Source organism: Oikopleura dioica, chromosome PAR (genome assembly GCF_907165135.1).
Source record: "Oikopleura dioica chromosome PAR, OKI2018_I68_1.0, whole genome shotgun sequence".
NCBI classification, from domain to species: Eukaryota; Metazoa; Chordata; class Appendicularia; order Copelata; family Oikopleuridae; genus Oikopleura; species Oikopleura dioica.
The window spans coordinates 8,547,999-8,559,586 of NC_137293.1; the positions used below are offsets into that span (position 1 = coordinate 8,547,999).

The following is an 11,588-nucleotide window of genomic DNA, read 5'->3' on the forward strand; positions in this document are numbered from 1 at the left end:
TTTTGAAAATCAATTTTGCTTGATTATAAATATATTGCGAAAAAGTCAGCTAAATCGCCTCGACAGAATCATAATGCTCTCCCGAAGCGTACAAGTGTCGGCAGTAAATAATCGTCAAAAGTTTCTCTTCGTCATTTTTCTCTTCGCCAAAGAAAAGCTCGTTCGGTGACTCGGCCTACAAAAACACGGCATTGAAAAATCTGTCAATCGAGAATGATTTTGGACGGACCTGAATGACACGAATCCGCGTTTCTAATGCAGCCGCCAAAGCAGTCAGTTCGATTTGACCTCCCCAGATTGGCTCGTTCACTAATTTCTGGCAGTACAGCTCTATCACGGCGTCATCAAAAATATAAACTTTCGGTCAATTTCATGCGAAAATTTTGGGAAGAGATTCCGATCTTTTGCAAATCCTAAAAATCACTGATTTTGATCTTGAATCTTATTATTCCCAAAAATATTATAATAAAACGAGATTTTATTTGAACACAAGTCCGTTTAGGTGCTTTCTTGAGCAGTTAGCAATCGATCTTATTTGAAAAAGAAATATAAAAGTGTAAACCCTAGATTTATAGTATTTGAAATTGTTGCCTGACTAGGTCACATTTCAAAAGCAAAAATGACGATCAAATGATAACCCAGATCTCCTTTATCTAGTGCAAATTTACGAATCCCGCTGAGGTTTCTCCTCGCGCCCTTTTTAAAAGGTATAAAATAGGAATCTGTCCTTTGAAATCTCAAAAAAAAAAAATGAAACAGAAGCTTGCCTAATTAGATTCCGTAGGTCGTCAGCCCTCTCGAGGAAATCCAGAAAATTTTTCAAATTATACCTGTATTACTGATCAAATGAAAACATAATAGCACTTATTTGATAGACCAACGTATGATCCTTCAAATAAATATTCAAATATAAATCATCTCACTTTCGTAAAAAAATACCGCCGTTTCCTATGTCTGATTCCAAAAACGCAGCGAACTGTTCTTTATTCTTCAATAAATGCTCGGCCGCAATTTCTCTCAATTCTTCGACCGAAATTCTCGGCCTGTTCTTTTTCATTTGATGCACGAGAGAAGAGAACATACAGTCACCGTCGCTGGGAACCGACTTTCGCTTGAGTCCATTTTGCTTGAGTAAATTATTGAGACGCTCCTTCTCCACCGCCGCTGGGGTCAGTTCGCCGCGCAGGAATTTCTCGTTTTCCTTTTTCAAGTCGCAAACTTTAGAATAGAAAAATCCCAGATCGAAAAATATTTTTATGAAAAAGAACTGAAACGGCCGCGGGCAACGGACTTATTAAATTTTTACATGACAATTTTTTTCTACAAAGCTATAATTAGCATAATTGTTCCTAAAGCTGAAAAGGGGCTCAAAGAAGGCTCGGCAACCTGTGTAGAAAATCTGAGTCAGGATCCCGAAAGAATATTATGAAAACCGCGCAGTCTTTTCTGGATCCTGACTCAGAATTTCAACACAGGTTGTCGAGCTCTGGGCTCAAAATTATTACCCTCAAAATACTTTTTTCAGATTATATTTTTGCGTCTTTTCCTCATCAATAGCAGCCTTGATTCTTTCCTTCCTCTCTTTCTCTTCTTGCTCTTTCTTGAGTCGCCTCTTCGCCGTTTTCGAAAGTTTGCTTTCCTTCTCCACTTGAGCGTTCGTTTCTTCGCTCTTCTCTGATTCTTCTCCTTTTGAATCTGCGATTGATTCTTTTTCCTCAAGACTGAGCTTAGCGAGGATGATCTCGTCGTTTTCCGAAAATAAAAGGCGACTCTTTTCTTTTTCGTGACGGTCGTCCAAATCGTCTCTTTCTTTCTTCACTTCTTTTTTAATCCTCTTTTTGTTCACTGCTTCGGAAATGCGTTTCTGAAAGCAAAAATCACTAATTGAAACTTCTCTTTCGAATTTGAACCTGAAAAATGTCTTCGTAATATTTCGTCTCCTTAGCGTGCCTGTCATCAAGTTCTTCTAGCAAAAGGCTCTATATTTATATTTTCAAAACCGCTAAAACGAAATCCATACGTTTCAAAATCGAATTCGACCCTTGACTATAGATTTGATCACAATCTGTGTTTCAGGGTTGAAATCGCCTTCTTCCGACATTTTTTTCTTCTATAATGAAATGTTGAAGGACACTTTCATGGAGAAAAATTTGAACGAACAAAGAAAAAGGAGCTTTTTGGAGTTTATCTTTATTTTAGGAAGAATTATTTGAGAACAGGGAGAGAGGGAGTAACCAAAAGAATGACTCAGTAAGAATTCATATTATTTTAGAGATCATTTAATAAACTGAAGTAAAATTTAAAGTATAATTCATGGTTCATGAGCAGCAATCAAAAGGCTTGATTATTCACTCTAACTGGTACATCAGGGACCCCACTGTACATCATTTGATAAAGAATTAGTAAAAATTTACAATAAATTGTGAGAATGAAAAACACCCTCACTCGTGACGAATGGGCCAGAAGGTACTAATGAAGGTTGATCAAAAAGTTTTCATTTGATTATAATTTTTAAGAATTTCAAACGGTAGCGTCGTATTTATGAGTTTCCAAAAAATGGCGCTATGGACATTCTCAGCGGGAGTTACGGGTTTGCTTCGAGTAAAAAATCTAGATTATTATTTGCACGACCTTTTTTTACTGTTACAGTAAACACCCAGTCTGGGTTAGGCTTTCTGGAAGCTTTTTATAGCCTATAAAAATGGTACTGTTGGGAAATTCAATTTAAAAACAAGGTCTATTAAAAATCAGGAATAAGTGCAATCTATGAGTGTAGTGAAACTGTGCCACGGACGCTGGTATCAGGAAAGAGGGATGAAAAAGTGCAGTAGCTTGGTTCTCGGTTAGATTTCAGGGCAGCGGTGCTGCGTCAGAGTCGCGCGCCCAATTAAAATTGTGGCTCGGCCATGACTAGGCAAGTTCGACTCTTCTTTTATCACCGCCCGGAGGAGCTAATCAAGGAAATTCAAAAAAATCCGACACATTTTTTCAAGCACCACTTCACTGACTCAAGACAGAGAATTCATGAAGTTACTGATCGACGGAAAATCGACAGAACAAGAATTTTTTAGCGCTAGAATTAAAAAAATAAGGCATTTTTTTCTGAAAACAGGTGTCTTGATTTTCGGTAGTGATGAATGAGAAGCTACAAATGATTTTTGCCAGAAATATAGATAAATTTTTATAATAAAAATGAATTTCATTTTCGGAAATCATGCTTCGCGGTAGCTCATTAATGATTTTTAAATATGCTATTCAATGAATTCATGAATAGTATCAATTATTTCGATTTAGAATGAAAGCGATAATCGGATTGTTAGCCCTCGTGGCAGCAGAAATCACCAGCGAAGGAGGAGTTCTTGTTGGAACTAAAGAAAACTTTGACGAAATTCTTGAAAACAACGCTTTCGTCCTTGTTGAGTTCTGTAAGTAGCAAAGAAGTTGCTGTTTTGAACAAATAACTGGCATTTGTTTTGTTGAATAACCAGACCTTTCCGAAACAAATAGAAAAAGGTTAAAACAGTCAACAAATTGACCAATCATTTTTTGAACAGAATCTGTTACATACAGCTTCTTTTCATGATTAGAGCAACACGGAAACAAACAGGATTTCACTCGAACTATTTTTTAGATGCTCCGTGGTGTGGTCACTGTAAACAACTCGCTCCCGAATACGAATCTGCTGCTGGTAAACTCGCCGAATCCAATCCTGAAATCAAGCTTGTCAAAGTAATTTCAGCCCTTTTCTTTTCCACTAATTTTCTTCATAAAGGTTGATGCTACTGAAGAAGGCGACCTCGCCGGAGAATTTGACGTTGGAGGATACCCAACTTTGAAATTCTTCAAAAACGGCAACCGAGACAATGGAATCGAGTACGGTGGTGGACGACAAGCCGACGAAATTGTTTCTTGGCTAATTAAGAAATCGGGACCTCCGGCAATTGAGATCAGCGGCGCTGATGCAGCCAAAGCAGCTGTGGACGACAACGATGTTATTGTCTTGATTAACGGGTAGACAGTTCCTTATCTTTTCCATTTTATTCATTTTTAAATAGAAAGACTGATGAATTCATCGCCGCCGCCGACTCCATCGATGATGTCGTCTTTGGCGTCCTCGACGAAGCCGCCGCCGCCGAGCTCAAAGTCGATGCCGGCAAAATCGCCCTTTTCAAGAAGTTCGACGACAACCGAGTCGACTACTCTGGCGCCAACGACGCCGACGAAATCACCGCCTTTGTCAATTCCGAGTCTCTTCCTCTCGTCAACGAATTCAACGACGAAACTGCTCCAAAGATCTTCGGCGGCGATATTACTCAGCATGTTCTTCTCTTTGCCGCCAAATCTGCTGAAGGATACGATGATAACTACGCTGCCATGGCCGCTGCTGCCAAGGACTTCAAGGTGAAAAATAATCATTAAAGAACATTCTTGTAATCAAGCTATGTAGGGCAAAACTCTCTTTGTCGTTGTTGATTGCGACGTTGAAGACAACGGTCGTGTTCTCGAATTCTTCGGCCTCACTCAAGAAAACTGCCCAGCCGTCCGTCTCATCCAAATGGGCGACTCCATGGCCAAATTCAAGCCACCAAGCGAGGAGATCTCCGCAACCTCTTTGGCCGGATTCGTCAACGGTGTTGAAAGCGGTGAAATTACTCGACATTTGATGTCCGAAGATGTTCCCGAGTCTAACGATGGACCAGTTTTCGTCATTGTCGGCAAGAACTTTGAAGAGACCGTCCGAGATCCAGCCAAACACGTCCTCGTTGAATTCTACGCCCCATGGTGCGGACACTGCAAAGCGCTCGAGCCAACTTACGAGAAGCTTGGAAAGCACTTTGCTGATAGAGACGACGTTGTTATCGCCAAGACCGACGCTACCGCCAACGAATTCGAAGGTGTCGATGTCCAGGGTTTCCCAACGATCAAGTTCTTCCCCAAGGGAGAGGATTCTGATGTCATTGAATACGAAGGCGATCGATCTCTCGAAGCTCTCATCACTTTTGTTGAGTCCGACGGTACCGAGGGCAATGATGGAGCAGGAGACGATTATGATGATGAAGACGTAAGAATTCCAGAAGTGGAACTCATCATATAACCTTGGATTTTTAGTACGAGGACTACGACGACGAAGACGAGGATTATGAAGATTACGATGACGAAGAAGGTCACGATGAGCTCTAGAGATTTCATTTATTAAAATTAACACTTTTAAACAATTAATTTCGCAACAACTGAAACAACTGCTAGAATTGCCACGTGTGAGCAAAACAATATTTTCTACCCTCGTCCTTCCAAAGAACATATAGTGATTCCTATCTATTTGAAACGATACTGTAGTCTCCTCAAGTTCTGCAGCTGAATCCTTTGTTCAATTACACAGTGATCGCGTCAAGTGCAATAAACCTAAGAATAATACTGTAATCATCAAGTCAGAGAGTGGCTTTTCTGAAAGTCTCTCACCAAAAATGTGTTTTTTTCTATAAAATCAACCTTGATTGTCTTGATTTTCCTCAAGAAACTGGACATCGACCATATGAGTAAAAAGCCAAGCATATTTTAATATTTTTTTTCGACTAGAGAGCATGAATGATAGCATAAAATAAAGAATGGAGCTCATCATTATTTATAAAGCTCTGACAAAGTATAAGTCATACCTTCTTTTCTATGAAAGAAAACTTGGTGCGAATCTAAGCATGCTAAAGCATCTGCAAAGATGCAATCAACAAAGACTACCATCGCAATATAATTAACGCTTGTTTATTTTTTAATAAAATTGAAGCCATTGCTATTTCCATCTCTTGGCTAGGCATTGAAAATTTACCCAGAAAAGGATTTTCCATTGAGCTCAAGATCTGGAAGGAAAAAGAATCCAGCTCCGGCGCTCGAATTTCTAGCGTCTCATCCTGCGCCAAAATTTCACACCTCGATTTCCTTCTTTACCACCTGCTCAACTATATTTACGACTTGAGTGAAGTACTGTAAGTAGTATTTGTGATGCCGGTTGGCCGATCTGTTTTGACTTGTGCGAGGCTGAGCCGACCGCGAGATGGATATTCCGGGCGCAGAGTGCGGTCGCCCGCATTCGGTACCGAGGTGTGACTTTTTTTTTTCTTCCATTTCCATTTGCTGCATGGAAGCCACACTTGATACTAGAATCCGTGGTGAATCCTAAGCGCGTGAAAAAGCAAAACCGCCAAATCGCACCCAAAGTATGAAAACGCCACGACTACCTCTCTCCCCTATGCAAACATAAAAGGCTAGTCATAGAAGGGGCACTTCCATTTCTTTGGATTAGGCGGCGAAAATCCGCGAAAAATATAGCGCGAGAAAAAAGAGGACCGCAAGATTGAATCGGTCACGCTGCCAAAGCCACTTGAAAGAAGAGCGTATGCAGTTTTATGAATACATTTTTATCATTCTTTCGTTTGCAAGAAAAATAACGTGAATTCCGATTCTATCGAATGGAAATATTATCACCTGTATCTTTCGTTGTTCGTTTGATTGGTATCATGATTTTTTGCTAGTTATTTCTCGCAGCAGGTAGCATCTCCTGCCGAGTTTATCGACTCAGTCGCGCCATAAAGTGTTCAACTCTGGATTTATATTTCGAGAGTCGACCTTTGTTCAGTTAATATGGAAAATAAAATGATCAGCTTGAATATGCAAAATTTTTCTTCGAGTTAAGATTAGTTAATAATTTTAACTAGAAGAAAGATGTCTTATATTGAAAACTGAAATTTTGAAAACAAGAAAACGAAAGAATTGTCACGATTACTAGACTGTCTTCAATAAATTCAATTAACGTATAGTCTATACCGTATATACCGTATAGTCTAGTAGTAGAAGTCTAAGTAGAAAAACATAGTTTACTTGTTGTGTATTTCAATTACAGGAAAAGAAGGAAGGAAAATCAGAAAAGCGACGTCAGTTGTCGCCTGGCTCCATTGTTAATCTATTTATGTTGTTGCAGTGCGGTCGTCGTTTCCTTCTGGTGGTGGTGGCGGCAAGCTGGCACCAAGAGGCGAGCGCAGCCAGACGATTCATTTCAATCGATCAGTTCCGAAATAGCACACAAAAGGCCAGTGTCGCAGCATTTCAGAATCTACTCAAATCAGCATTTTTAACAAACAAAAGAAAGAAGTACTGATCAAAATTGTTACTTACGTGTTTAGCAATCGTGAAGATGGGAATATCTTCAAGGATTTTGGGTACAAGACGTTTGCAAAATATTCAAATACAATTTTACATATATCAAGATGATGTTAGACAATGCATTTGACAAGAAAAATGTTATATAAAACGTGTTCACTCGAATGTCGATTTCTCTACTAGCAATATTTTTAAGAACATCCCGACTACGAGTCCAAATATAGTACCTGTAGGCTCCGAAATGATTTCCGCAGGTATAGAAGGCTTACGGTAGCCCACTTTGACAAAACCTCTTGATTTTATCCAACCATCAATGAGTTCTTTCTAGGAATCTTTCAACCCCTAATTGGCCATTACCGCGCGTCAAACATCTTTGTCGAAATTGAAAACGTCCGGTTGGGTTTATTTAACTTTGCGTCGGCGTGTGAAACCGCGTGCATTTTCATTGCTGTCTCGCTTTGGCGAAATTCAAAGGATGTAAGTGTGATGCGCCTGCGTTGAAATGCAGGAAACGCGACATTTTCGTTTAAACATTTTAGCAAAGGCGCCAACCGGACGGGCTCAGTCGTGAAAATTGACGGCTCCTGACGCCGCTCCATCCCTTTTCATAATACCAAAAACGCAACACTGTCGACCAGACAATGAAGGAGCACCACCTCCGAAGCCAAGTGTGATTGATTTACGCCTTTTGCCGCTGTTTTATTTACGAATAAGGTCACCCGCGCCGGCCAAATAAGGGAAAGATTTTGATAATTATGATTTCTATCTGTTTTTGTGGAAAACTTTTTGAAGTCAAATTTTTTTCATAGATTTATTTTCATGATTTGTTTTTCGGAAGAGTCCACTCTTGCCTCTTCTCAATGAAACCGAGTTCCGTTTGTTTCTGCGCAGAATCTGTTTATATTTTGTCGAAGCTGGGACAGGAGGCCCTCTGATAGTTGGCAGAGAACAAGACAGTTCGCAAATTTCACCAGGACCGCGCATAATCCCATCCAGATTTGCTTCCTGTCACTTTCATTTGCCCAGAAAAGCAATAAATCCGTCAACGAGAAAATTCTTTTCTAAATAGCTTCTCGGTCAAAGACCCAGGTAAAGTCGTCCGGATTCCGGATCCCGTAGAAGAATCTACAGCGCGATGACTGTAATAAAAGCGTGCCAAAAGTGGAAAACATAAAATATTACGCTTTGGATTTCCGAAAGTAATTCTCGTTCGGCCGCCGCCTTTGAAGAATTGTAATGCCATAAACATGTTAAACATGATGTTTCTCGGCGAATAAATGTAAATTTGCTCAAGTTGTGGAAAATTGAGAAGTTGGGAAAATAAATTTCTCTTTCCCGCGTCGGAAAATTAGAATGCTGGCCTTTTCCGCCACGGCTAACTCTTTCAACCAGCTAATTTACAAACAACAACATTCGTTTATTTCCCCCTTTGTGGGCTGACGATCATGTGCCATGAATTTTGAAATAATAAATAGACCCAAAATTTAGTCGCAAGGGTCTTGTAGTAGTACTGCGATTTTGAGAGGGTAACCATCGTGAAATGTTTTTCTTGCAAAAAATATCTTTTGAAAGATTTCAGATATACCGGCAAAAAGAACAGGCTGGTTTCTCTGAGGAATGGTAATTGGCAATTAGAAGTGCTGGGAAATGGCCTCTACAAAAAGTCCCAAAGTCAACAAAGTCGGTAGATATTCATGTCGAGCTCTGATCAAAGGTATTTGTGAAAAAGCTCCACCCTTTTACCACCACCACCCATTTTCCAGGCGCCTGGGAAAGCGTCAAAATTCTCGACAAAAGAATCCGCAAAAAGCCATTTCTCCTTAACGTTTTCAAGACAGTATTAGAAGCCTCTCTGCTTTAGTAGCAGATGACCAACTGTAACTCGTTCACTTGCTGACAGATTCTGAAGTGTATGAAAAAGGAAGTGCGCCACCTTCTAACAAGCGGAGAACGTTGATTGGCGGAGCGGGTTTCCGATCGGATAGGATTCGCGTTTGCCATTTCCGCTTTATGCACACGGGCGCCCCCTTACCACACCGCTCGGTCGGGTTTTACACTTTTCGCGTTCGTTTTTCTTGCGTTTTTGATGCTCTTTCTACTCATAGATAGCTCTAAAGGAAGAAATAGATACTTTCTTACATTACTGTCCATAATATATCCACCTTTCTGAAGAAAGTTGTGAATGAAGCTTCAAAAATGTGGTTCAACGTCAAAATATTGGACATTTTTTGAGACTTTCGCGAGAATTATGAAGCGTAAATTTCTAATCAAAAGTCTTCGGAAAAACTCTGGGCAAAGACACTTCTCACTTATGTATCGTAGATGTAAGAAATACAGTGTTAGCTGGATAAGAGGAATGAAAGTGTGTCTCCCAAACAAGAAATTAGTGTCGAAGAGGCCTCAACCGAAACAGACCTTTTCGACCTCTTGTGCTATGACATCTTCGAAAGAGGATACTAATTGCCTTGCCGATCCTTCCGGTTATTTTCAAAACTGTACCCATGCATGGGACAAATATTTTCACAACACAAGGGGCGAAAAAAAAGGAGAATCAATTCGAAGGAATTTTGATTGTGCTAATTGACGATAATTTGTTGGAAGAAGAAAGGAGATATGTTTTCAAGGTGAAGTGGGATTAATCGAATTTTGATTCAACGTAGTGATCATAATTGTATAAATTGAGCTTGATGCGGTTTGTGCAATAAGGTGCACCGATCGGATATCTAAACGTTTCCTTCTTTCACACTGTTTATTTTTATTCAGGGGTGATTCAAGGGGTACGCTTCGTTATGAGAAAACTCAAATTATCAAATTGAAAAAATTGACCTTTCGAAAAGGGCGTGTATTTCTTTCCTGCGGATCTCAATCCGGTGGAAGGTTGGACCGACCGTCCGGTGTGAGTTTTGTCGCGGAATTCCGGCGCCACTAGGGCGCAGATGAAGTCATTAAGAGGATTGGAAAGTCAATTCCGAGCGGCCTCACCAAAAAACGGCAAAACCGATATCCGGCAAATTAGGCGACAACCTTCGCACCCCATCCAACATCGCCGATAATTTCCGCGATAATGACTTATTAATTCCACCATGAAGAGTGGAGCGCAGTGATTTAGACACCTCCACCGCCTCTCAAATTTGCGTAATTATTGATGCGTTTTAGGAAACCATAATAGTTCATTCATTATGAAAGGTTTGATGTTTTTCTCTAAGCTAACTTTCGAGAAAGTAAGTGAAATATTTAAAAAAACCATCCCTGGAAGTAGAAATAAAGCAAGAGAAAATATACTAGAAATACCAATACCAGAATGAAGGAGAATGTGAAGCAAACATCGCCAAATCCCACATGCTACCATAATCAATTTGATAATGTCTCTATCCTCTGACAGGATCTATGGGAACTACAAGAGTTTTGACACATCTAAGCGGTCCTACGCCAGCCTGGATTTGTATATTTGCGGCAGCTTTACCCTGGCCGGAAATATCGTTCTCATGCTTTTTCTTTCGCTGCGCACGCTGCTGAAAAGTCTTTGTAAAAAGAAACAAAACGGCGGGAACTGGCGGCGCAAAATAAACTATCTTGATTAATCTGTTGCAAAATACACCTTCCTTTGTCGAAGCTTGTTAATGACATGCCTCAAACATGTCAGCTCTTCGTGACGAGCTTCGGCGGAAAGGAAAAGTACCGCCCCACTTCGCGCCTTGTTCTAGCGTCAAAGCCCAAACAAACACGACATGCCGTAATCTAACAAAAGGATTTCCATTTTGTTTGAGCTATTTTTAGGAAAAAGATCCTCACAGCGGAATATTATGCGTTGCGGTCCGCGAACAGGACATTTTGTTTATATACACTTGGCAGCTACCTGTAGATGTAGCTTTTTCGTACTTTGATGAATCATCAATGATGATGATGATCGAGGTATTTGTTTGACATCTTGTTTGGATGGAACAAAACAGAAAGTAATAAGGAGGATCTTGTATATCAAAAAGGTAAGCTCAGTTTTAGCCAGTTCGACTCAGGTCAACTTGTTTCAGTGAATAGTCAGCTGAGCTCAATTTGAGCCAGTTGCGCTTGAGCAGGTTAACTTGAGCAACTCTTTACTCAGGTAAATATGGCATTTCGAGCCAGCTCGTTAGCTTGGCTTGAAGATAATTTAAAAATATTCTTTCTTTCATCAGAAAATTCTGATGATTTCTGTCTACGAGCCGTTGATGTCTGATTTTATGGAGAATACAGTCTGGTTAGACGAAAATATGGAAAATTAATTTATCAATTCCGAATAGATCTACTAGTAGATTGAAGAATACTTTTTCTTGAGAATCTTTTAATTTGATTTATTGATTCTCAATTAACCAGAATACCGCGCTCATCCTGTATAAAGCAGGAAATAGAATCACTGAAAATAAGCGGGTATTTTCACACAGGCGAAAAAACAACGCTCATCG

General features: G+C 40.0%; 2 protein-coding genes across 2 annotated transcripts; one reads left to right on the forward strand and one right to left on the reverse strand.

The window, feature by feature from the left end:
- Positions 1-19: 19 nt before the first annotated feature.
- LOC145701654 (uncharacterized) lies at positions 20-2,106 on the reverse strand. Its single transcript, XM_081778868.1, has 7 exons — positions 2,047-2,106; positions 1,911-1,966; positions 1,517-1,864; positions 1,325-1,328; positions 949-1,290; positions 230-330; positions 20-175 (listed from the first exon to the last, which is right to left on the reverse strand). The coding sequence occupies exons 1-7, from the start codon at positions 2,099-2,101 to the stop codon at positions 50-52; spliced, it is 1,032 nt and encodes a 343-aa protein (XP_081634994.1). The 5' UTR covers positions 2,102-2,106; the 3' UTR covers positions 20-49.
- Positions 2,107-3,259: 1,153 nt separating this feature from the next.
- On the forward strand, positions 3,260-5,421 carry LOC145703233 (protein disulfide-isomerase-like). Its single transcript, XM_081780568.1, has 6 exons — positions 3,260-3,425; positions 3,632-3,729; positions 3,773-4,011; positions 4,056-4,401; positions 4,448-5,062; positions 5,110-5,421. Exons 1-6 carry the CDS (start codon positions 3,296-3,298, stop codon positions 5,179-5,181), a joined length of 1,500 nt encoding a protein of 499 aa, XP_081636694.1. The 5' UTR covers positions 3,260-3,295; the 3' UTR covers positions 5,182-5,421.
- Positions 5,422-11,588: the final 6,167 nt, after the last annotated feature.

Excerpts from the sequence above, each read along its gene's own strand:
- LOC145703233 (XM_081780568.1), top strand. The coding sequence starts at position 3,296 with ATGAAAGCGATAATCGGATTGTTAGCCCTCGTGGCAGCAGAAATCACC. Across the intron at positions 3,730-3,772 it reads CTGAAATCAAGCTTGTCAAA|GTTGATGCTACTGAAGAAGG; the intron begins GTAATTTCAGCC and ends TTCTTCATAAAG. Across the intron at positions 5,063-5,109 it reads ACGATTATGATGATGAAGAC|TACGAGGACTACGACGACGA; the intron begins GTAAGAATTCCA and ends TTGGATTTTTAG.
- LOC145701654 (XM_081778868.1), bottom strand. The coding sequence starts at position 2,101 with ATGTCGGAAGAAGGCGATTTCAACCCTGAAACACAGATTGTGATCAAA. Across the intron at positions 1,865-1,910 it reads ATTACGAAGACATTTTTCAG|AAACGCATTTCCGAAGCAGT; the intron begins GTTCAAATTCGA and ends TTTTGCTTTCAG. Across the intron at positions 331-948 it reads GTTTTTGGAATCAGACATAG|AGCTGTACTGCCAGAAATTA; the intron begins GAAACGGCGGTA and ends ACGCCGTGATAG.